Source organism: Cibotium barometz, chromosome 48 (genome assembly GCF_041138505.1).
Source record: "Cibotium barometz isolate CiBa-2024 chromosome 48, ASM4113850v1, whole genome shotgun sequence".
Lineage (NCBI taxonomy): Eukaryota > Viridiplantae > Streptophyta > Polypodiopsida > Cyatheales > Cibotiaceae > Cibotium > Cibotium barometz.
In genome coordinates this window covers 30837632-30863540 of record NC_141093.1, presented here as the reverse complement: position 1 = coordinate 30863540, position 25909 = coordinate 30837632, and the positions used below count along the sequence as shown (strand labels likewise).

Genomic DNA, 25909 nt, shown 5'->3' with positions numbered 1-25909 from the left:
CTGAAAGAGTGCACAGAGCGGAAGCAGAGTGGCACTAGAATGTGCTGAACAGAGAGTGCAAGAGAGAGAGAGATATGGAGCAAACTATGCTGAATATACTGAACCAAAACAGTCCCAAGCAAGAGACAGTGATAGTCTCATAAGTGAGGGAGCAAATAAGTACAAGACTCAATGAAAAATGAGAGGCCAGCATCCACTATTTATAGTGGGGAAGTGCTGGCCGACTGGAGCTCATAAACAGGCCGATTGGAGCTGTTGGACATGGCTCACTGGAAAAATGCCAGAATGGCTGGGAAAAATCCCGGAAAAATAGTAAAAAAGGGGTGGCCAGCCCACAAGCAAGGGCCATACAAAAGGGGACCAAATGGGCACCATAAAGAGCAGAAACTGGGGATAAAAGTGCTAACACCCCCTCTCAGCACCAGATGCTGAACAAACTCCGAGAATCCGAAGATGAGGAGCAAAGGAAGCCTGAGAAACCGGCTTGGTGAACAAATCTGCAGCATTTTCTGCGGAAGGACAACACTCCAAACGCAAATCTCCAGCAAGAATCCGTTCACGAACATAGTGATACTAAATCTCAATGTGTTTCGTACGAGCATGAAACACAGGGTTCTTGGCGATGGCGATGCAACTCTGATTGTCACACCAAAGAAGAGTAGATCCGGTAGGAGGACAGCCAAGCTCCTCCAATAATCTCCGCAACCATATCACCTCACATGCATCATAACAAACTGCACGGTACTCCGCCTCGGTAGAGGAAAGCGCCATAGTAGGCTGCTTTTTACTGCTCCAAGAAATGGCTCCAGACCCAAGTGAAAAAACACAACCAGTGGTCGAACGCCGTGTATCTGGATCTCCAGCCCAGTCTGAGTCAGACCATCCAACAAGAGTGCGACCTTGGCCATAGAAGATGCCAAAATCCAGAGTGCCACGTAAGTATCGAAGAACTCTGAGAGCACACCGCCAATGCTGCTGACGGGGTTTGGATGAGAAGGAACTCAATAAACTGACTGCGAAGCATATGTCCAATCGGGAGTAGGTCAACCATACCAAACAACCGACGAGAACTCGATACTGTCCTTGATCAGTCCCTGGAGAAGCATCAAGTGAAGAAAGCTTCTCACCAATATCCAAAGGGGAAGATACTGGTTTGCACCCAGTCATCTGAAATCTGTCGAGAATCTCCCGAGTGTACTTTTGCTGAGAGAAGAAAATGCCCTTCGAGGTCTGCCAAATCTCAAAGCCAAGAAAATAGTGCAAGAGACCCAGATCCGTCATCTCAAACTCTGTCTCCAAAGCATCCATAACAGAACGGATCCGCACAGAATAAGAACCTGTAAAGATGAGGTCATCAACATAGACCATGGTTGATATATACGTACGTACGGATCTGATCCGTACCGTACGGCCGTACTGTACGGATCCGTACACGTACGGATCGATCCGTACGTGTGGGTTTTTTAATGCTGAAAATCGCCGAGCGTGTTAAATGGGCGCCCGCCTGGCGGCTGCCTTTGGGTACATACTAGGCCTTTCAAGTTTAATTATTACACTCCAGAGAGCGTGCGTTACAGAGAGGCGATAGCAGGAAGATTTCGAAAAAGCCCAGGCGACCACAGCGTTGGAAATTTGCCGCCAGGCGTGCGTGTAGGTAAACTGAGCATCTTCCTCTCTCTCTCTTTCTCTCCCTCTTGAGTCTTGAGTCTTATCTCTTTCTCTTGCATATGTGCTGCGTACTTGGCAGGTGCAGACAAAAGTCTCAAGAGCCATCATGCCTAAGCCAACTAACCCGTATTGGCAAGAGCACACCAATGTGATCCGCATTGTCAACACGCCAGGGCAAGCTGGATCTGGCACGCGACGATGGCAATGCAAGTATTGCAACTTTCAGCTCACCAGTACCATTTCTCGCGTCGTTATGCACTTGACAGGCATTGGCACAACCAATAACTGTGCAGGGTGCAAGGCAGTACCAAAGGACATTAGGGATAAGTTGATTGCTGAGAATTTTCCAGCAATGGGTGCAGGGAAAAAGGTGAAAGGTAGTCAACAGACACAGGATGCTCTCCATGATGCACTCTTGGGAGACTTGGGTGGTTCTTCACAGGTTCAGGAGGAGCAGCCCACTGGTAGTAGGAAGAGGGCTCGTACCATGCATGAGCAGCAGGACTATGTGGAGGATGATGGAGAGATGCAGGCACCAAGGCAGACTACCTTGCCTTCTCGAGTTGCCTCTCTTTCTTGGGTGAAGGAGCGCCAGAAAGTGGCTGAGATGGAGATTGCTCGCACTCTCATTGAGTGCAACATCTCCTTTCATGTCTTGAGGACTGAGCAGTGGCAGAGGATGGTCAGAGCCATAGCCCAGGTTGGACACACAGAGGATTGGTCGGGGTTGGAATACAATAAGATGAGGACCACTACGCTTGAGGAGCAGAAAGCATTGATAGATAAGGCATTGGTACCAGTGAAGGCAGGTTGGGGGCAGTTTGGGTGCACCATCATTTCAGATGGCTGGAGTGACATTCGTAGGCGACACATCATTAATATTCTTGTGTCGTCTTGCCTTGGCACGTACTTCTTGCGTGCTGTTGATGCAGGAAAGGCTGGAGAGCGGATTACAGGTCAGTTTATCTATGAGCACATCCGGCAGGCTATACTTGAGGTTGGCCCAGAGAATGTGGTGCAGGTTATTACTGACAACGCCTCCAATTGCAAGGCTATGGGTGAGATGATTGAGGCAGAGTTTAAGAACATTGTCTGGACTCCATGTGCAGCTCACTGTCTTGACTTGTTGATGGAGGACATTGGGAAGTTAACATGGGTGTTGCCTATTGTTTCCGATGCCACAAAAATGACTACTTTTTTTCGCAAAAAGCACAAGGCATTGGCTATCTTTAGGAGTCACAGTACACTTGACATGGTGCGGCCCTTGAAGACCAGATTTGCATATATGTATCTTGTGTTGCAGCGACTCTATGCAGTGAGGGATCCACTTCTACAGACAGTAGTGGACCCGAAGTGGAGAGAGATGCATCACGCACAGGAGGAGTCCACTAGATACATACAGCGGCGGGTGCTTGATGAGTCCTTTTGGTCGGAGGTGCAGGCTATGATAGTAGCATTGCAGCCAATTTATGTGTTGCTGCGTGTCACAGACATGGAGGGCTCCACCATGGGCCTAGTCTATCATCTCTTCTCAGAGATGAAGACACACATCAGAGGCTGCAGATCACTGGCGCTTGATCGGTATGTACTTGCTTCTGCAATGATTACTCTCGAGTCTATGAACTATTTAGTACAATACTATAATGTATAATAGTAAATACTATAATCAAAATTCAGCCTGTTAACTAATGTTGCGTCAATGCTTTTACAGTCGGGAAGAGATCTTGGCTATTGTAGACAAGAGATGGACATTTATGAGTCGGCCCATTCATGCGATGGCTGCATTGCTTCATCCTTTCTACAAGAAGCCAACTCTTTTTAATGACAGGAGTCTACTACAGGGCAAGGATGCGTACATTGGCTTGATTTGCGAGGAGGATGAGCAGTTGGACATTGATGCAGAGCTCGCAAGCTATGAAAATAATTTAGGGTCATCCTTTACTAGAGCTGTGGCGTTGAGGCCGGAGGCAACGAAGTTCTCTCTTACATGGTGGCAGAGTTATGGAAGACAAGGTCTTCCAAAGCTCACTCGTATCGCTTTACGTGTCCTCTCACAGGTAAAGTTTTCTATCTTTACATTTTTCATACATGTGTTTTGGACCTGGGACCATGGTTCATTGTCCAATCATCAATGTCTATTGTCTATGACCATGTCCAATGTCCATTGTAATTTGTCACCATTGACACGTCACAATGCACATGTGACATGTAGGATTGCTCTGCTGGTGGATGCGAGCGCAATTGGAGCGCTTATTCGCTAATTCACACGAAGATCCGTAATCGACTCAGCACTGCACAGCTAGAGAGATTGGTCTACTGCCGAGCAAATATGAAGCTTGTGCGAGATTACCACGCTTTGGGGACACCCAAGCAGGTTAGAAAGTTGAAACTTTGGGCTAGCGTTTATACATATTACAAGGCTCAAGCGAATATTTGTAATTACTAATTACTACTTTCTACGCTGTTAATAATGTGAACACTGAATTGCATTTTGTTTTTTAACAGACAGATCCATCGAAATTGAAGTTGGTCTCGGAGGGGAGTGCAGAGGAGACTGAGCAGCAGCAGCAGCAGCTTGTGAGAAACGATCAGGAGGAGATTATTCGCATGCTGCACAGAGAGCTGGAGAGTGTGGATCGACGTGTGACGAGGTCACGTGCGCGAGTTCTCAGTCTCCCGTTAGTCGGGCGAGATGCAGGTCCAGAAGTTTCACGACGAGAGACCATTCGGCGAGGAAAGCTTCCTGTCCGTACTCCTCGGAGACGGGCAAATGAGGCTGTTCCTCTCATTCAGCCTACGGAGGATGATGATCCAGGACAGCAGAGTATGATGGCAGAGCCAGAGTATGATGAAGAGGGCAACGTCCTGACAGATGGGGACTTGCTCTCTTCAGGAGTGTCATCATCCTCATCCGATGAGGAGTTTTGAGATTCAAAGAGTAGAGTCTCGAGAGTCGAGTCGAGACTCTTTGTTATTGCTTAGTGTTTTTTACTTTTGAGTCTTGACTCTTGACATCAGACATTTATGATTTGTTATTTGTATGCTCTAGTATGAGCCTTTTAGGTTGACATCAGACATTTGCTATTTTGTCTTGACAGCCATTGTGTCAAGTATATGATGTGTGTTTTGAAATTAGTACGTACTACATGCAAATTGGTTTATTTTGATTCTTGAATGTTTCAAACTTTTATGTACCTTAAATGTAGAAAGGTGTTGAATGTCCTATTGTTTGCCAATGGTACGTATTTTTACGTACATAAAAAATTTTACTGTACGGAACACCGTACAGTACGTACATATACACAACGTACAGTACGTACACATCAACCTTGACATAGACCACAATGATAACAATCAACCCCCTCTCAAGGAGGATATAAAGGTTCGAATTTGCATGAGAACGGCGCAGGCCGAGCTTCTGAAAGAACTCATCAATCCGCTGGTACCAAGCCCGCGGAGCCTGCTTTAGACCATATAAAGCCTTCTTCAGCCGGTACACATGATCCTGTTTGCCTGGAACAACAAATCCTGGCGGCTGATCAACATAAACCTCCTGTGTAAGCTCTCCATTCAAGAAAGCCGACTTGACGTCCATCTGGAAAACGGGCCATCTATGATGTCCTGCAAGTGCAAGAACGGTGCGAATGGTAGTCATCCGGGCCGTTGGAGCGAAAGTCTCATCGAAGTCGACACCAGGGCGCTGAGCATAACCCTTGGCAACCAACCTCGCCTTGTGCTTGTCCAAGCTGCCATCAGCTCGGAACTTTGATTTGAAAATCCAACGCACACCAATCACCTTACGCTGCAGAGGCCGAGGCACCAAAATCCAAGTGCCATTTTGTTCGATAGCATCCAGCTCTGTTTGCATAGCATGACGCCAAGACTCATGTGAAAGAGCCTCGTCTATAGAAGTGGGATCAGAAGGACCATTAATGATTGTAGCCATAAGAGCATAATTAACAAACATGTTGCCCTCATGAATTTGTTTCCCTGTAACTCTGGAAGAACGCCGAAGAGAACCAGGCGGAGGAGCAGAAGGAAGCTCACGTAACCCAGAGTCACGAACTGTCTGATAATACCAACCAGGTACAGATCTGCTCGAACTCGCCGGAGGAGGAGCAGGGTCATCATCATCTGACTGAGAATCCTCAGCTGGAGGTGTAACAGTAACAGTGGGAGCAGGAGGAGGAGTAGGAGGAGGAGAAGGAGGTGCAGGAAGAAGAAGCTCACCACCCCCCTCTGAAGATGTAGGAGTCTCGTCAAACACCACATCACGGCTCACAACAACTTTACCGGCTTGAGGATCATAAAGACGATATGCCTTGGACACAGTGCTGCATCCGAGAAAAGTGATGCGCTGAGACTTCGAGTCCAACTTGGAGCGGTGCTCCTTAGGCACATGAACATACGCGGTACATCCAAATATTTGGAAATGAACAACGGAGGGCTTCTCACCATGGAAAGCCTCATATGGAGTTTTGTCAGGAAGAGCAGCAGGAGGAGACCTATTCTGAATGTAGACAGCAGTGGAAGCTGCCTCAGCCCAGAAACGTCGAGGTAATGAAGAATGCTCAAGCATAGCACGGGCCATCTCCATAATGGTCCTATTCTTCCTCTCGGCAACTCCATTCTGAGATGGAGTATATGCTGTAGTAAGCTGTCTCCGAATGCCATGTGTCTTGCAATATTGCTGAAACTCCTGGGATGTAAACTCACCCCCTCCATCGGTCCTGAGAGCCTTGACCGAGTGACCGGTCTCTTTTTCCACCTCGGCTTTCCAATCACAGAAGTGATGAAAAGTCTCATCCTTGGTCTTCAGAAAGAAAACCCAAGTATATCTGGTAAAATCATCCACCATCACGAGCATGTACAACGCCTTACTCAAAGACGCGGTACTCATAGGACCACATAAGTCTGCATGAATGAGAGCAAGTGATGTCGAAGATGTGTGTCGCCTCCTTCGGAAAGGCGGCTCGGTGTTGCTTCCCCTGTAAACAAGAGGAACAAGTAGAAGACGGAGCCTTGATGGTTGGTAATCCATCAACCAACCCATCCTTCGAAGCTCGCTGCAGAAGCTGATAGCTCAAATGGCCGAACCGAGCATGCCAAAGAGCAGAAGAAGCACCAGAACAAAGCAGAGCGATCAGTTTGTAGAGGCCACTATCTTGGACTCCCTGAGCCAAGATGCTACCAGTCGCTTTATCACGAATGGTAATCTCATAACGAGAAAAGATCACCTCCGCACCCTGAGCTGTAAGAGCACTCACTGACAAAAGGTTAAAAGCCAAATCTAGAATATACAGAACGTCAGAGAAGTACCTCTTGTCCTCATCAGAACGGAAGATGGGGATAGTGCCATGACCATGCACTGGCACGGAAGAAGAATCACCCAGAGTGATCTCGCCTGATCTGGCAGTGAAGTCCTCGAACCAATCTTGATGGGGTGTCATATGAGCAGTAGCACCGCTATCAACAATCCAAGACTGTGACTGAGAAGTCACAAGAGCAAGTATACGCCGAGTACCTGCTAAGAGAAGAATTCCATCATCCTTCTTGGGTTGAGACACTGCCGTTGAGGAAGAGTTCTTTGCTGCTTCATCACGCTTCTTCTTTGTGACATTGGGGTGACTTGTGACCCTTCTTGCCACAATAATGACATTCAATGTCCTTATTCTTTGAAGATTTGTTGTCTTTATCCTTATCGGAATCCTTGGAGTTCTTGTCAGAACCCCCTTTACCTTTCTTTTGTTGAGACTTCCCTTTATCTCGTGCTGCCAAAGCTCCATCAGCGCCACCGGAGGTGCCAGTCCGCTCCTCAAAGCGAGACTCTATCTGCATAATGGAGGGGAGAACTTCCTCCCAAGTAATTGGAACAGGACGAGGAGAAGAAACCAGAGACTGAAAGTATGCATCAAACCTCTCTGGAAGTTTGGAGAGCAGCTGAATAGCCATATCCTCTGTGGAGATGTCCTTGCCACAAACAGCAAGCTCGTCCCGGAGATCTTTCATCTTTGAGATGAAAGCAGATAACGATGGAAACGCAGAAACTGATAAGTTCATAAGTTGCTTTTCCAATGCCAAAATCCGACCCGGAGACTTAATCTCATAGAGATCTGCAAAAGCCTTCCAAACTTCATGTGCAGCATCTGCTGTACGCACATGAGAGAGAACAGCATCCTGACAGTTCAACATCAGGAAGGAGAAAACACGTCGATCATTCGACTGCCAAATATCAATCTGTGCCTGAGTCACACCACCGGAAGCAAGGGTGGGAGGGGTGGCATTGGCTGGTGTAACAAGCCAATCCCAGAGATCCACGCCACGCAAGGCCGATTTCACCTTCACCTTCCATAGGGTGTAGTTGGAACCATCCAACTTAGCAGACTCAGCAAACATATGAAGAGAAGTAGGAGCAGCCATCACAAGAGCTTGGGCTCAATCTCAAGAAATGCACAAACTCTGAAGAAAAAGGTGTCCTCCATAGGTACCAAGAGTGCCACCAAAGCCTGCAACACCACAAGCCTCCTCTGCAAAGGGAAAGGACCACTGGAGAGGAAAACGCAGCAGTGAACAAGTGCTGTCCTGTAGAAAACAGGCCGCCTGCAGTCCAATCTCCAAGTGGGCAATGAAACGCTGATCTACAAGAGCCAGACGGCTGAATCGGTGAAGCCAATCTGAAGAAAAAACGACCAGCAGAGTGCTGTCCAGAAAACGCAGCAGCAAAAGCTATGGATCTGGAAGAAAACGCAGAGGAGAAGGTACTGAAAACAGGGCTGAATCTGGGGCAGCAGAAAGGTTGCTAAACCTGGAGCGATGATACCATGAAAGAGTGCACAGAGCGGAAGCAGAGTGGCACTAGAATGTGCTGAACAAAGAGTGCAAGAGAGAGAGAGATATGGAGCAAACTATGCTGAATATACTGAACCAAAACAGTCCCAAGCAAGAGACAGTGATAGTCTCATAAGGGGGAGCAAATAAGTACAAGACTCAATGAAAAATGAGAGGCTAGCACCCACTATTTATAGTGGGGAAGTGCTGGCCGACTGGAGCCCATAAACAGGCCGACTGGAGCTGTTGGACATGGCTCACTGGAAAAATGCCATAATGGCTGGGAAAAATCCCAGAAAAATAGTAAAAAAGGGGTGGCCAGCCCACAAGCAAGGGCCATACAAAAGGGGACCAAATGGGCACCATAAAGAGCAGAAACTAGGGATGAAAGTGCTAACACTTTCCACAGGATCCAACTAGGGACTAATAGCCCCCTCTGAAGATGCAGGCTGGACTGCAGCAAAAGAAACCCAAAAAACACACCACCAGGAGCCTCCTACGGGAAGAGGGAGGGGATCTTGGAGGGAGAAGAGCTGATGTGCCACTTGTCTGATGCACTTATTGAATCTGCAGCTAGACCTCCTCCACTTGCCACTGTAGAAGAAAACGTAGCCTGGGGGCTGGCCGACAGCAGTTGGAGAGAATGTAGAGCAAAAAACGCAGGTAAGAAAGGAGAAACGCAGCCACTGTTTGAAGGATCTACAGCCTGGAGAATCTAGGGAAGCAGAAAACGGAGACAAACAGATTGTGCAGCAGCCAAAGCCTAGACGAATGATACCATGGAAGAATGTGCACAAACGGAAGCAAATAAACGTGAGAGAGATTAAGATTGCAAGCAAGAACTGAGCTTTATTAGCTTGAGGTTACAGAGTACAAGAGCCAGCAAATAGGGCAATGAATGATGTGATAGAATGAATAAAGGGAGCAACTCTTATATACTTGTGCATGAAGCAATTGGCTGTAGGAAACAGGCCGACAACATAAATAGAAAGATGCAATATTTTAACACTTCTTGTGGACGATTTCACTCGCAAAGTCTGGGTATGCTTTCTGGCTCACAAGACAGAGACTCAGATGCTTTTGCTAGTTTTCGGACTTGGATCGCAATGGCGGAAAATCAGTCTGGGGGTACAGTTTCCTTTCTTTGGACTAATAATGGTGGCGAGTTTGTACCGTTTTGATAACTTCCTTGTGTCAAAGGGCATTCACTGACAGACCACAATTTCTTACACTCCTTAGTAGAATGGAGTCATGGAATGAAAGAACTGGACCGTAAAAGAGATGGCTCGTTCTTTGTTGCATCATGCAGGTCTCCCTCTTGCTTTTTGGGGTGAAGCTGTGGCTACCTTAGTTTATCTCATTAACCGATCTCACAAAAGCGGTTGAGGAGATTACTCCAAAGGAGGCTTTTACAGGACTCAAGCCTTCTGTTTCTCACCTACGTGTTTTCGGTTGTGTTGTTTATGTGCATGTCCTAGATCAGAAGAGGACCACCTTCGCACCGAAGTCAAAGAGGATGATCTTCATAGGCTACAGTCTGAGATCCAAAGGGTTCCACTTTTGGGATCCGAAGGTTGATGACATCATCATTTCCCGAGATGCTCCGTTTGATGAGAGCTTGTTTGGCATCGACTCGTCTCCACGTGATGCATCTTCCGACTTTCTGGATGATCCATTCGCGACAGATGTTAGTGATCTTATACCTCTTCCACGTCCAACTCCTCCTCCTCCTCCTACTGCAACTCCGGTGACAACTGCTCCTTTGCAGCCATCAGTTCCTGTTGCACCAACTTCTACAGCTCCCAGTCCTTCTACGAGTCCTGCTTTGACTCCGGGATTACCCTGATCAGTGCTTACTTCATCACCTCTCTTAGCAACATCGAATGAGTCCTCTTTTTGCAGCTGGATCTTCTTCTTCACGCTTTGAGAGGAAGGTTGTCCTACCTCGGTTGTCTCACTGATGCACAGCTCCATAACCAGATCTCTACCACCACCCTTGGACCTCGTTGTTCATCTCCTGCTTTCACATCTCGTCACACAGTGAATTATGCTCTCATGAGTTCTCTCCAGGAGATCAATGAGCCTGAGAGTCCAGAGGGGCCCTTTCACAGCCGTAATGGCGGCAAGCCATGGAAGCAGAGATGTCCTCTATTGAGAGGAATCACACTTGGTCTTTGGTGCCACGGCCTTTACATCGTCGTGTGATTGGTGTGAAATGGATTTTCAAAGTCAAGTTTCATGCAGATGGTACTTTGGACAAGTACAAAGACCGCCTTGTTGCTCGAGGATATGCTCGAACGGCAGGGGAAGACTTTGATGAGACAGTTGCTCCTACAGCTAGGTATACCACCATCAGGATTGTCTTGGCTCTGGCTGCACACTTTAGATGGCCCGTGTACCAGATGGATGTCAAATCCACTTTTCTTAATGGAAATTTAGAGGAGGAAGTTTATGTTGAGCAACCTCCTGGTTTTGTGATTCAGGGACAGGACACCCATGTGTATCTTTTGAAGAAGGCTCTTTATGGTCTCAAACAGGCACCCCACACTTGGTATCAGAAGATTGATGCCTTCTTGTTCTCTCTTCGCTTTGAGAGGGCATATGCAGACATCAATCTCTATGTGCTTCTTTCTGATGGGGATATTTGTGTCATTGTTTTGTATGTTGATGACCTCATCCTTTTTGGCTCAGATACTGAGTTGGTCACAAGGGTTCAGTCCAAGCTTTCAACGACATTTGAGATGACTGATCTTGGCCTTCTTCATTATTTTCTTGGGTTGGAGGTTTGGTAGAAAGTTGATTGTATCTTCATTTCTCAGTAGAAATATGTGAAGAAGCTGCTCTCACTTTATGGGTTGTCAGACTGTACACCTCTCTCTTGTCCCATGGATCCCAATGCCAAGTTATCCAAGGAGGATGATACACCCTTGGTCGATTCCACAGAGTACCGGCAGATTGTTGGCTCATTGCTTTACCTTGCCAACACTCGTCCAGATATCTCCTATGCTATGAGTGTTCTCAGCCAGTTCTCATCGGCCACTCGAAGGTCTCATTGGTAGGCAGCCTTGAGAGTTCTTCGTTATCTTCGAGGTACTTCAGATTACGACATCACCTATTCCAGCGGTGCTGATTTGCTTGGTTTCATAGGTTCTGATTGGGCAAGCTGCATGCTTGGTGTTGGATTGGTTTCTTGGAAGTCTCAAAAGTAGAAGATTGTTTTTGCTTCTTCCACTGAGGTTGAGTACAAATCCTACCTTCTCTCCTCCACTGAGCCACTTTATTCTGGAGCATTTGTGCTGTGCTGACACTTCCCCGGTTACCATCTTCTTGGATTCTCAGAGTGCTATTGCTCTAGCTTAGAATCCTGTGATACGGGGATGATCCAAGCATATTGAGGTGCATTATCATTTTGTACACGACTGGATGGAGTTGGGACTTCTTCGGCTGGCCTAGTGTTCTACCAAGGACAATGTGGCTGATCTCTTCACCAAACCACTTCCGAGAGCTACTTTGGAGGTGTTACTTCAGCGTGTTGGTATTGGACTGCCCCTCTCGGTGAAGAGGTCTACATGTACCTTTTCATGCTTGTACTGGTCATTTTTATGATGGCCTGCATTAGCATCTTTTGTAGACATTATTTAGGATTTTTCCAGCATTTTATGAGCCTTTTTTAGGCTATTTAGGCATATTTATGCTCCAGGACAGCTGTTGGCCTGCTATAGCTGGCCGACCAGCTCATATGGGACATATATAAGGGCTCACGCCCTTCTCTTTAGTTCCCATCTCATTCTTGCATATTTGCTGGAGGTCATTGGCTGTAGCAACAGTCTCTTATGCTTGTAAGCACCGACGGGCTTCCCTCGTGCTCATTTTCAGCAATAATCAACTGTTCCTAGCCTTCTACAGTTTGTGCTTTGGGCCTACAACCTGTGTTTGCTCTTTCTTTCAAGGTTGTGTTTGGTTGGTTGCATGCTTTCTAGGTGCATGGGGGGGTGGGGGAGCTGGTTGACTGTTGGAGAATGCAAAGGCGGAAGCGTAGACAAAACAAGAGAGAGGAGGGAGCAAAGGAGAGAGAGCTTGTGGACAAGATAACCTTTTATAATAGCATGAAGCTTTACAATGGCAATAGCCAGCAAGGAAGTGTTGAACTTGTGCTTAGATTGAACAACCTCAACTGAATATGAGAAGAACCCTTTTATAGTGCATATGGGAACTAGCCAATTGCCTCTAGAAATAGGCCGACTGTCCACAACTTACTAAAAATAGGAGAAAAATGATAAAAGCCCATAAAATAGGCAAACCTCATAAATACACTGAGATGTACAATTCTAACACGCCCTTTGCAGCTCATAGTGTGTAAGAGTTTGAAGAAGATAAGCTGATGAAGATGCAACCATGGACCCTCCAGTATTGCAAATACTGGAATCACCTCGGAGAGAGCACCCGCCAACCTGTTTTCTCGAAACAAAAATGGCACCACGAACAACAAGGAACTTTGCTTGGCTCCGAGTTCCCACACAAGTGTGCAGTGAACTCCAAGAATAAGATGATGAGTGCTGGACACGCTGCGTCCGTAAGTCCCAACAGTGGATTGTGAACACATCACGTCCCAAAAACCTTGAACAATGAACTCGAAACGGATTCAGTCCATAATCGCTGCTACACCTAAGATGACCATGTCTTGCCAGATTTTTAATGCTTGGAACTTCGACTCACGATTCCCATGCACCAGCAAATGGAGCTGCTACCAGCCCCCTCTTCCGCTCACAAGCCTCCTTTGACTGGAAGCACATGGGAAAAACTGCATATATACTAGAGAAGTATACCATCTTGGTCCTCCTGAGCCGGAAGCACCGTGGGAGCCCTAGATGTGTTACTAGAAGTATCTGAGTTACTGTCGTGTGTTGCGTCTTTGCCCTTCTTCTGAGATGAAGACTTTCCCTTGGTCTTGTCCTTCTTCTTGGACAAACAATCCTTGGAGAGACGTCCTCTTTTCCCACATGAGAAGCAAGACTTCGACCTTTTTTCTGTACTGAAGTAAGTGCAAGATCTGAATTGTTAAGAGACACCTTCATCTTACCTTGAGAAACGAGGACGGACTCTTCTTCCAAGAGAAGGGAGCTAAGGTCATCAAAATCCAACTGAGTGGTTGTGACCTGGCACCTCAAAGCTCGAGAAACCAAATCAAAATCCAACTGAGTGGTTGTGACCTGGCACCTCAAAGCTCGAGAAACCAAATCATACTCCAGGGGAAGCTTGGTGAGGATAAGTGCCCCTAATAACTGAGTAGGGGACAAAGTAGCACCCATTGTCAGTAACTGGTCATGGAGACTCCTTTTTAGTAATCTAACCATAAAGAGGAGGGGGGGAGGGGTCAGCCCATCTTCTGGCCCCTAGTGTGGTGTATTGTGCAGAACTGTCTTTCATCTCTCTTTCTCAATCATGTTTATGTGTTTAATCAGGGTTTAAGATAGTTAACATTTTTGTGTTACAATTGCCCTTCCGTTACATTGGTATTAGAGCTCGGTTTCCTACATAGCTTATACCTTGCATGATGCTGGATATGGCTGCAAGGAGTCATTATCCGTGAAAGAAGGCTAGGATTCTGATGTAGATCTTAAAACAGATCGTCAAAGTCTAAGGCACTTTCTCACACAGCCTAAACTTTTAGAGAAGCATTTAAGGTGAGCAAATTTCTTGTCCATGTTTCATTTTCAGATTTTTCATACTCCAGGCAAGAAGAATTTGGTAGATACTCCAGGCAAGAAGAATTTGGTAGCGGATGCTTTGTCACGCAAGCCTCAAGTGCATGCAGTGACTACTGCCTATCATCAAGACTTGTCAAGGATGCGAGATATGTATCTCATTTGGACACAGATTTCCAACTTATTTGGGCTGATTTGATTGGGGGTATTGTTGTCCTACTCAGTAAGAGATAGGTTTCTAATTATGCAAAACCGCATTCGTGTGGTCAGAGATTTGCGTCATAAAGTTATGGAAGAGTGTCATGCTCCTCTGTATGCAGGACATCGTGGTATTCAAGAGGCCTTGCAGGGGCAGAAGTTGCTACATAGGGAATTTCATTAGCGCGGATCTGCGAACCCCCCCTCCCCCCCGCTTGCGTTTTTTTCTGTTGCCTGTGCCCTTTCCCCTTTGTAATCTCCAGCACCTCCCCGCCCCCACCCCCCCTCCCCTTTCCGCCTGCGTCGCCCTCCTTTCCCTCCTCACTTTGCTTTCCTCCCTCCGTCCCTCCGTCCCTCCCCCCCACCCCTCCCTGTGCCGCCCTCCCCTTCCCCTTTTTGCCAACGCCCCTCCCCCTCCTCTTCTCTCTCTCTTCTCCCACCTTCCGCCCCCGCTCCCCCCCCTTCGGTGTCTCTTCCTTCCTCCTCTGTAGCCTCTCCTTTGACTTCTTTACCCCCTCTGTCTTTTCAAGGCAGCCTTCTCAGTTCTTGGGGCGTTTTCCATTCGGCAAGTCTCGGCATTTTTTGGTCTTCACCCTCAAGAGGACTCCATGGCAGCCGCTTTGTCAACCCCGACCGAGGCCATCGTTACTTGCGTATCTTTCTTTGAAGTGGACCTTCAGCTCCTCGCTATGAGTGTTGCATCATTAGAGGCCTCCACTCTAGTATGCAAGATTGTCAGTAGCCGCCCTGCGCGGAGACAACTCAAAGATCTTTTGCAGGCGAGCCTCATCGGCGGGCCTGCAAAGATCATAGACATTCATTCTATGAGGCGTGGCTACTACTAGGTTGAGTTCGACTCACCAGTGGCGTTAGATTGAGTCATGTAGCTGAGCCCCGTTGCACTGCGTACAGCCGAGGCCTTCTTTGCATGGTGGCAACACGGCTTCGACCCCGCGTCCGACCCTCTGGCTGGTGTGTCGGGATCGAGTCATGCAGCTGAGCCCCGTTGCACTGCATACAGCCGAGGCCTTCTTTGCACGGTGGTAGCACGGCTTCGATCCCGCGTCCGACCCTCTGGCTGGCGTGTCGAGCTTCCGTCCAAATGCGGGATGCACGTGACACCAACAACATCATGTCGCTATATAAGCAGTCCACATTCCCTTGCATAAATCATCTCATTTCACAGAAGTTCATCAAGCAGATAGTGAATATGTGTGCCTAAAAGCCTCCGGTTTTCTAGAGCATACAACTCAGCCTTCAAGAACCCTGTGCTTCATCCCCTAGGCAGCATAGAAGCATATCTACATATCCTTGGACCTCAGCAGTTCTAGACTTGCATAAGTGGCTTCATAGAGTCTTCTACAGTGCAATTGGGTTAGCATATGGTTCAGCTTGCATTCGGTCTTCCTCGTCCTTGCGTTTGGCAGTCCAAAATCATCATTCACATCATTGTACAAAGTTCTCCAAAGTAATACAAGCAAATACTCCTGCCTGTAGGGGGGCCCTTCAGTGGGTAATTGGAACCCAATCCGACGTCGACTCTAATCTTCTCTCTGAACTCTTCTCTCTTAATTTAAGTGGATTGCATAAACTCACAGGTTTAAAGAAGGCTTTGTTGTACGGTCAACCTATTGCATGCTACAACCATGCACGTGAAGGTAATGGTGGCAGCCGTGTCAACGAGGAGGGCAATCCAGCCCGTCTGACCCGCTCCCTCACACCGTCTTGATGTAACTCCATATAGACTTGAGTGCTAGGCATGGGAGAGGCGGTCTCTGTAGGCAACGTCTGAAAGAGGGTATCTATAACCAGTGGGGCCACCCCAAACTTTGCACGTATAATGTCATGTGGTAGTGATGGCTTACTCCTGATCACGCGTGATAACGAGTGGGGCCAGCACAAACTTTGCACGTATAATGTCATGTGGTATTGATGGCTTACTCCTGATCATACGTGATATCATTACCACTTGTAGCCTCTCTATGTTCCTCCACTCATCCTTGCCTAGGCCTGCTCCTTGAAGGCTGCTCCCTGGTTGTACTAAAGTAAGAGCCAACACTAAGTACGGCGGCAGAGAGAGAGAGCGTTCAATTAACGTGTACTAAAGACCTAAGGGTCTATCAGACCAGAAGTGTTACAATGTGTCCATGAAGTGACAAAATCATGGAAAAAAACTTGATTAAAAAAATCCAACTAGAGCTGAGAGAAGAAACAACAGCCTTGTAAGTGCCACTGGTACAATGCTACAATAATACAGTCTGAGGGGATCAAAGTGGGTCCTTGACGTCTATGAGAGAGAGGTGTTAGTAATGTCTATGAAAGAAGAGTCTATGAGACCAAAAAGATGTTACATATGATCTATGAGTAAACTGCATGTCAAGACAATATGAAAAAAGAAAACTGAGAGAGAGAGAGAGAGAGAGAGAGAGAGAGAAAGAGAGAGAGGTCATTTGGCTTCATGCAGGTAGATTATCGAGGCTATGAGGTGACAGTTGAAAACTTTCTCCGAGTTTTGACTGGACGGCATGATTCAGCTGTTCCTCGTTCTAAGCGATTGTTGAGCGATGAAGGCAGCCATATTTTGCTGTACATGACAGGGCATGGAGGTGACCAGTTTCTCAAATTTCAAGATTCAGAAGAAATACAAAGCCATGATCTGGCTGACGCAATTGAGCAAATGAAAGAAAAGAGAAGGTTTTTTTTTTTTTCAAATCAAGTAAATGATTTGAAGCATTAAACTATTAAGTGAACTGTGAAAGGAGTTCAAACTCCAAAGAAGAAATGCATCACCTGTGGTGGTTTGATGCCCATACGTCGGAGCCTGGTTTGCGGGATTGTATGTACAGATTTAAAGAGCTTTTGGTGATGGTGGATACATGTCAAGCTGCAACTCTCTATTCACAGGTAATGCTTTGGTCTTCTTGGTTATGCTGTTTCAGCAGCCTCCTTGTAAATCAAAGGCTTTGACCTATTAGTCAATTGAATGAATTAGTGCTAAGGCCTGAAAAAACTTGCATTTTTAAATCTGAAAAGTGAGCATATGAAGAGAGCTATCATGCTATCAACAATTTTTGGCTATGTTATATGAGTCCATTGACAACTCAAAGTGTCTTTAGCAGAATGTTCAACCAAGTATTCAAGTGTTAGGCCCAACCGTTCCCTTGTTGGATCTAATGATAGAAAGTTTTGAAATTGTGTGTTCTTATCAACATCATTGGCTGAGCTTCTGCAGCTATATTCACCAGGAGTTCTAGCTATTGGTAGCAGTCGGAAGGGGGAAAACTCATATTCTCATCATCTTGATGCTGAAGTAAGTATGTGTTTTTTACTTCTATGCTGCTTTTTGTGCAACTTTCGTGTCTATTTCCATTAAAAATGACCTATTTCAAGTCTTACCAAGGTGCATATCTTCCTCCCTGCTTTTAAGAACTTATCTTGTTTTTTTTTTTTGGAACGTGTATTTTGGCCCATTAGCTATCCACCATATATACTTAGATGATATGAAACATCCACTTTCAGACTCTATGACTTGGGTCAAAATTCGGAAGGTTGTGTGTAGTTATCTGTCAGAATATGCAGCGGAAATGATAACCAAACTTGGGTAGACAAGAGCAAGTAGACTGCAGAAAATAAACAGCACAAAAAACACAGAGAGATAGGTGTGTAAACTCTTCTCTATACACAAGATCCCGGAAAAACTGAATGAGGAAGTGGTGGGGGCAAAGGGGCTATATATACATCCCAGGAAGGGCAGTCGGCCAGCAGATGTAGTGCCCACGACTGATGAAAACGTCCCACGACTGCATAAATGCAGTCGGCCCCAGCAGACAGATGCCCACGACTGATGAAATCCAGTCGGCCAGCAGCCCAGTAGCCCACGACTGATGAACATCCAGTTGGCCAGCACTGGAGTGCACCTGGCATCCTCTGGCAGCTCCCACCACTAGGAAAAATGGGAAAAAATAGGAAAAAAATACGGGGAGTGTGGAAAAATGATAAAACACCTCATAAGGGCGGGCACACCCACAACAAAGGCCCTGGTGTATAAAAATAGACAGGAGATGACTTCTAACACCCCTCTCAGCTCCTGGCTGTGAAACCAACCCAAGGGAGCTGGAGTGCCGCCTGAGCGTAGCCTGAGGTAGAGACTTCGTGAAGAGGTCCGCCGCATTGTCCTCCGTCGAACAATAAAGTAGCAAGATGTCACCAGCCAAGATCTTCTCACGTACAAAGTGATACTGTATCTCTATATGCTTGGTCCGGGCATGGAAAACCGGGTTCCGAGCAATAGCTATACAACTCTGGTTATCGCACTGGATGATTGTGGGCTCCCTCTGTGGAAACCCAATCTCGCCTAGCAGCCTCCGCAGCCATACGACCTCACAAGCAGCACCACAAGTAGCCCGATACTCTGCCTCTGTCGAAGAAAGGGCAATAGTTGGCTGCCTCTTGCTGCTCCAAGAAACTGCTCCTGAGCCGAGGGTAAAACTGTATCCTGAAGTAGATCTCCTCGTGTCTGGATCTCCTCCCCAATCTGAGTCACTCCAAGCTTGGAGCTTGACTCCATTCCCTCCTGTGTAAAAGAGTCCCAGATCCTTCGTACTCTGCAGATACCGCAAGATCCGCAATCCTGCGTCCCAATGAGACTTCAATGGCGTCTGCATAAAAGAGCTCAACAGCCCCACGGAGAAGCTCAAGTCCAATCTGGTGTTCAGCAACCAGATCAATGAACCAACCAACTTCCAGTACTGCGAGGCATCAACTGGCTCACAAGGATCTGTAACGGTTAACTTTGTGTTCGGGTCCATCCCTCATGCACTGACAGAAGATGAAAACCCAGAGCAGGGACATAAAGAACACGGGAAGCATGCTTGCCCCCCTTGCCGTCGGGAATAATCTCCATCCGGCCCTCACTATGTATCGGAATAGTGGAGTTATCGCCAATAAAGATACGACCTGACTGCCGTTTCAGATCCAGAAAGAAGTCATGGGATGGAGTCATGTGCCTGGAAGCACCACTGTCGAGAATCCATTCCCGGGTATCCTTCGCGGCGGTGAAGCCAATTGCCTCCTCACTCGAAGATGATGAAGCATCAGAGTCCACCATCTCTAAGTGCACAAATGCCGGAGTCTTCGCAGCTGAGGTTGAGGAATCAGCACTCTTCCCTGTCCGCTTAGGGACTTCCTCCAGTAGTGGCCTTTCTCGCCACAATCATTACAAGATCTTTCGGCCTTCAGCTTCTCTCGTTTTGGATCAGGCTTCTTCTCAGAAGACTTCTCCGGTGAAGCCTTTCCTTTGCCCTTGTTGGTATTCCGGCCTTTCGACCGTTGGCCAGTTAAGGCCTCCAAACCTCCGCCGTGAGGAGGGTTCGTGAAACGTTCCTCTTGGTCCAGGACCATTGGCACAAGCTCCTCCCAAGTAATGGTGCTGAGCCTGCCACTCGTGATCAACGAGGAATAGAAAGCAGAATACTGACTAGGCAAGTGGGAAAGCAAAGTGATGGCCATATCCTCGGATGATATCTCTTTCCCAGCTTGTAGGACTTCCTGTTGAAGGGCCTGCAGCTTGTTAATGTGTTCTCGCATCGTCGAAGACTTTGCAGGGTTCATAACCTGCATCTGCACTTCCAAGGAGATCCGTTTCATGGGTGACACCCTGTTATACAAAGAAGCCAAGTGCTCCCATATGCCTCTCGCCAGCGTCATGTGCTTCACATGATTGATCACTTGTGGTGTGCAATTGAGGAAAATAAACGATCGGACCCTGGCGTTGACACGGTCCCACATGTGTGCCTGTGCCTCGCGGTCCTTCCTCGTCGATAATAACTCCCCTTCCTCAGCTTCCGGCCATGGCACCCCGATGATAATAAAATCAGCAAGGTCATATGACTCCAGAACTGACTCCATCATGACCTTCCAGATGCCATAATTGGACCCGTCCAACTGACGATCCACTGGGAACGTGGGGAGAGTCGGAATCTTCACGTGCTTCTCAGTCATCTCTAGTAAATCTGCCATCGCGGAGAGTAACCTCAAAAGGGTGGGTGGGTGGGGAAAAAAAAATCTGTAAACCTGCAAGTGGGTGTCCAGCACCTTGGCCCGCCTTCCTCTTGCACCTTCTCTTCCCGTTCAGCCCAGAACAGTCCACCAATCAGTAGCCTAACGCTCCTCCTCTTGCTCAAAAAAACGCCCAAGATCTGTCTAGAGCCTAGGGCTCTGATACCATGTCAGAATATGGAGCGGAAATGATAATCAAACTTGGGTAGACAGGAGCAAGTAGACTGCAGAAAATAAACAGCACAAGAAACACAGAGAGATAGGTGTGTAAACTCTTCTCTATACACAAGATCCCGGAAAAACTGAATGAGGAAGTGGTGGGGGCAAAGGGGCTATATATACATCCCAGGAAGGGCAGTCGGCCAGCAGATGTAGTGCCCACGACTGATGAAAAAGTCCCATGACTGCATACATGCAGTCGGCCAGCAGACAGATGCCCACGATTGATGAAATCCAGTCGGCAGCAGCCCAGTAGCCCACGACTGATGAACATCCAGTCGGCCAGCACTGGAGTGCACCTGGCATCCTGTGGCAGCCCTCCCACCACTAGGAAAAATGGAAAAAAATAGGGAAAAAATACGGGGAGTGTGGAAAAATGATAAAACACCTCATAAGGGCGGGCACACCCACAACAAAGGCCCTGGTGTATAAAAATAGACAGGAGATGACTTCTAACATTATCATGCTATTTGGAATCCTAAAGCTAGTAGTAAGGATATTAACTGAAGCTTTTTGCTAGGGGGTTGCAATTTCTATATGAGACCACAGAATCAGAGGTGAGGGGTCTCTCTTTCTGTAAGTTGATTTCACGCACACACACACTTACACGCGTGTACACATAGAGAAACACATACATACATGCATACATACATATATGCATATACATATATGTAACTCGCTTGGGAAGAGTGGGAGTGGGTGTGCATCGCTTGACCATGAGCACAATTAAACATTTCGGCATTTAGTCACAGCCATTAATCAATCCACAAAGCTGAAAATAAAAGTTGTACATATAACACCACATTGAAGCCGGAATGGGCCGACCCCCCTTTGGAGTATTTCATTATCCAAGGAGAAAGAGAACATGTTATCCAAGGGCCTGTTTCTGTGTCCAAGAAACCGTCTCGAGTGCTTGGACCATGCTACAAACACTTGGTCCTCGATTATCCTCCATTCCCAAAGCTTGTACATTCTTGATCTTTTGGGCATTCAAAGCCCATTCACACACATGAATTCTGGAGATGCCCAGAATGGTTACATATATATATACACACCCACACATATATATTATGATGCATGCTTTTGTGAAAGCTTGGCAGATTTTCCCTCTGCGGATTTAAACGTGGACATTGTGGAATTTTCTGAAGAGAGCAGCACTTGTATGGAGAAAGTAGCAAGCGACATGGTGGGGATTTTTTATCAAAGGGCAGCTGCCGTCGACCAGTTTGGAGACCTGCAGATGCTCAGGGTTGGTGTTTAAAGCCTGCACTTCTAGCCAAAAGTACAAGCAACATGTAGTCCACTTGAATAGACCTTGGCTGTCTGAAAATGATGTCACTGGTTCAATTCCTGGCTGTTGCATTTTCTAGGTCCTTAGTTATTGTGATGTTCATGGATCCTTGGTGATGCTGTGCTTGTGGGACCTAGTGCTTAACAAACAAAACTTTTAAGCCTGCAGGGTGATGCTGTGCTTGTGGGACCTAGTGCTTAACAAACAAAACTTTTAAGCCTGCACATGTAGCCAAAAGCACAAGCGGCAGTATGCAGTCCACTTGGTTATAGCTTAATACTTTCGCTAGCTCAATTCCTGGCTGCCGTGTTATTGGGTTCTTTGTTATTATCATGTTTGTGAATCCTTGAGGTCCTTGTGCTTAGTAAATAAAACACTTTAAAGGTCTAGAACCTTTGGCTCATGGTTGAATTCTAGAGGTGGGTGTTGTGGTGTTTGGGCTATCTTGTGAGAATTCTTTCGATTATGTCTTTTTGGTTTGCCTGCACTTATATACCAGCCTTGGCATGTGACCTTTCTTTACTGTCTCCTTTGAGAATAGGTGGGGGTATCAGTTGTGGATCGCTTTACATTCTACACACTGGCATTTTTTGAGAACCTTGATATTTATAGCAACTCTTCCCTCATCAGGTACCACACATCTCAAGTCATTCTATGCGGAATGCAACTTTTGCTGGCAGCTTAATTCAAAATGAATGCAGGCATTAAGGCTGGTTACAGAACATTTCCTGCCCGTGATGGGATGGAGGGAGAGCTGGATGAGCAATACTGCCTGTTAATCAGCCTTAATGAGCACTGCAGACATATGTGTAATCATTGCAAAACACATGTAGGCTCATATGTTTTTCTAATTTTGTGAGTGATTTTCTCCAGACTCTTTCAATCGTACAATCCAACCTTGCTTATGTCACATGCCGATTATCGAGATGACTTGTTCAGCCGTTCCCTACATGAGGTAAGTTGTGGATCTTCTTCCATGTGTACACATTCCATGTTTGTTGGAGCTAGTGAACCGTGATTTAAGGTGAAGGACAAGCCTTTGCTGATGAGAGATTTTTGGGAGTAGATTTGCTAGCATAGTTACAAGAAAGTTCTGGGTTTTTTTTGTTTTGAGGTTTCTTAAATTTTGCTGAGGAGAGATTTTTGGGAGTAGATTTGCTAGCATAGTTACAAGAAAGTTCTGGGGTTTTTTTGTTTTGTTTTGTTTTGAGGTTTGTTAAATTTTGCTTAGAAACATTTCATCACTTGGCAAAAACAAATATGTTTTAAAAAATGAAAATGTTAATTAATTTCTAAAATATATGGAGCTTTTAAAATTGAAGTCCAAATTGGATTTGATGAATTTTGCAATATCAAATCATTTTTTTTACGAAAATGGATGCGAAAGTGTGAAAATCCCCAAACTTCGTCTGGGGTTTTTGCATATGAAATTTCAAAACCCATCAAATTGGACTCCGAAGGTTTTGAAATGTCGCTTCAATTTGGTGAAATTGATGCGACATTTAAAAAATCCTTAAATCCAACCTGGGGATTTCTGCAATTTTGCATCAATTTTTCAAAAATGAATTACACCCCAAAAATTGAAGCTCAAGAAGAGGAAAGAGGATAAGAAGACCATGGGAAGAGAAGAGGAGTGCCAATGAGGTGATAGCTGAAGAGGAGTGCCAATGAGGTGATAGCTGAAGTGGTAAAAAGGTGTTTGTCTAGGACCAGGAGGTTCTAGGTTCAAAATTCCACTAGGTGCTTCCTCGGCGGCATCGCCTACGGGCGGATTAAAAAGCGCCTATGGGCAGGTGCCTACGGGCGGATAACTATGGGAAGATCTTGGGCCTAAGGCCAGTTAGAAGGGAAGAGAGGAGTGAGGAGGAGAGAGGAGGTTGGCTTAGGGGGCATGGGCTACAAATGGGCTTGAAACAGGCTGAAACAACCTTGAAACGGGTTGCATACCTGGGGCTGAACGTGCAAAACAAGGTGATAAAAGGTGCATGAAATTGGCAAAAAAGGGGGGTTAAAAAACAAGAAAATTTGGCCTTCAAATAATTAAGGCAAATTCTTTTTCTGGGAGCCTCTGAAATGTTTGGAGGTAGAAATGTTTGCAGGTTTCATTGTCTTTTCTTTGTTTCTATGTTTTCGAGGCAGCCTTGTGTTTGTGACAGGAGGAGGTGCAACAACTAGGAGATTGACTTTGATGGGTAATGGGCTACTACAAATGAGCTCAAAACAGGCTGAAACAACCTTGAAACAGGTTGCATACATGAGGAGATTGAATTTCATGGGCCACAGGCTACAAATGGGCTTGAAACAGGTTGAAATGACCTTGAAATGGGTTGCATACATGGGGCTGAACAGGTTGAAACAAGGTGATAAAAGATGCACGAAATTGGTGAAAAAAAGGAGGGAAAATGAGAGGATTTGGCCTTAAAATAATTTGGGTGTCTTTAAAATGTTTTGAGGTAGAAATGTTTGCAGGTTTCTAATCCAGAATATGTGTTTTCTAGGCAGCCTAGTGTTTGGGACAAGCATAGGTGCTACAACTAGGTGGTGCAGGGTAGGCAGGCATTGAGGGCAGAGTTGGATGGCTAGCCCACCGCTTGTCATATAGGGATACACAGTGAAGTGCTTGTTCTTTTGGTTTTGTAGAGCATTTTGAAAGGATGTAATTACGGGGTCTCTTTAATGTAGGTACCAGTAACAAACTTTTTTGGTTCTGTGATGGAAACTGTCCACACACACTCTGCATATCATGGCTTCCGTGGTGATGAAAGTAGCCAGAGCTTTTGTGAAGCACATGGCTCTGCAGAATCTGACGACTGCAACCTGATGCAAGAGCAGCATCTTGACACAACCTCACTGCAAGCTCAGGTTTAACGGGGCGACAAATGATTGCCACGTATTTATAATCAGAAGAAAGTTGGAATTTTGTTTGTCTGTGTGCCTACTTCTAAGCAAGTGCTCATTTTGTCACCATGCAACAGGTCCCAAAAACTGAACAAAGGAAGGTTTTGGAGGGGCTAATCCAACAGCTAGACGATGGTGCTAGGGACAATGCTGTCCATATAGGGCTTGCTGGTTTAGTTGTTATGGTGATCCTTTCTGCATGCTTGTATCCGAGAAAGTGAAGTCCTGTTTCTACGTTAGTTTTTGAGATACAGGCAAGCTTGACTTGTGGGAGGTGAAATGTCAGCTACGCTGCCAGCCTCTGCTCCTGATCCTCCAAAAGCTTGAGAATCTTATCCTCAAAGGACAATTATACACGCATATGCAACTACAAGTACACAATTTATGTAGGTGTAGAGTACATTTGACTGTTTGAGGGATTTTGCCGTGGTATATAAAATTATCCCAAATCATGCTCTGGGCAGTACATTTTCTTGACCTAGAGGAGCAAAGGTCATTGCAGACAGGTGGGATTTTGAGAAAGATCTACATATTTACAGGCTGCATGTATACAAGATCCACATATATCTATATACATACATGTGGTGAATAGGTAACACAATTCACAGAGGGGGCTCTTATTTTGTATTATGTTGTGTTGTTGCATGCTCTCTCACAAGGGGTAGTTGTGTGATCTTGAACAAATAAGAACGTGAATGATATGCTTCAACTTAAACTCGGGTTGTCAGACATGCTTGAATACTGTGGACGAGATTCACATGGGATCAAGCTAAGGTATGTATGCAAATTGACATAAAGCTAATGTGTTTATGTTGTACTGTGTAATAAATAGAAAGAGAACCTAATCAAAGAGGAGCTAGTAAAGCAACCGAGGCCGACAACAGCCCAAGAATCTATGAGACACGCTCATTCCGCCAATCACAGGGTTTAGACGACATTGGAACATATAAAACGGCCTTACCTTGAGCTTAATGTCAAACAAGGAATGCCTAAGAATGTTTTAAGACTAGTAATACTACTTTTAAGTTTAACCGACCTAATGTGA

General features: G+C 46.1%; 2 protein-coding genes across 2 annotated transcripts in view; both read left to right on the top strand.

Annotated features, from left to right (window-relative positions):
- LOC147611068 (Peptidase C13 family) overlaps positions 1 to 25465 on the top strand; it is a 41645-nt gene extending 16180 nt beyond the window's left edge. Inside the window, exons 4-10 of the mRNA XM_086785716.1 lie at positions 16864 to 17093; positions 17246 to 17303; positions 17632 to 17709; positions 22508 to 22596; positions 22840 to 22921; positions 24649 to 24828; positions 24942 to 25465. Of these exons, the coding sequence (XP_086641842.1) occupies positions 16864 to 17093; positions 17246 to 17303; positions 17632 to 17709; positions 22508 to 22596; positions 22840 to 22921; positions 24649 to 24828; positions 24942 to 25085 (861 nt within the window). The 3' untranslated portion in view covers positions 25086 to 25465. The remainder of the gene's footprint in view (positions 1 to 16863; positions 17094 to 17245; positions 17304 to 17631; positions 17710 to 22507; positions 22597 to 22839; positions 22922 to 24648; positions 24829 to 24941) is intronic.
- On the top strand, positions 1372 to 4768 carry LOC147611069 (uncharacterized). Its single transcript, XM_086785714.1, has 4 exons — positions 1372 to 3249; positions 3380 to 3725; positions 3881 to 4042; positions 4174 to 4768. The coding sequence occupies exons 1-4, from the start codon at positions 1775 to 1777 to the stop codon at positions 4594 to 4596; spliced, it is 2406 nt and encodes an 801-aa protein (XP_086641840.1). The 5' UTR covers positions 1372 to 1774; the 3' UTR covers positions 4597 to 4768.
- Positions 25466 to 25909: the final 444 nt, after the last annotated feature.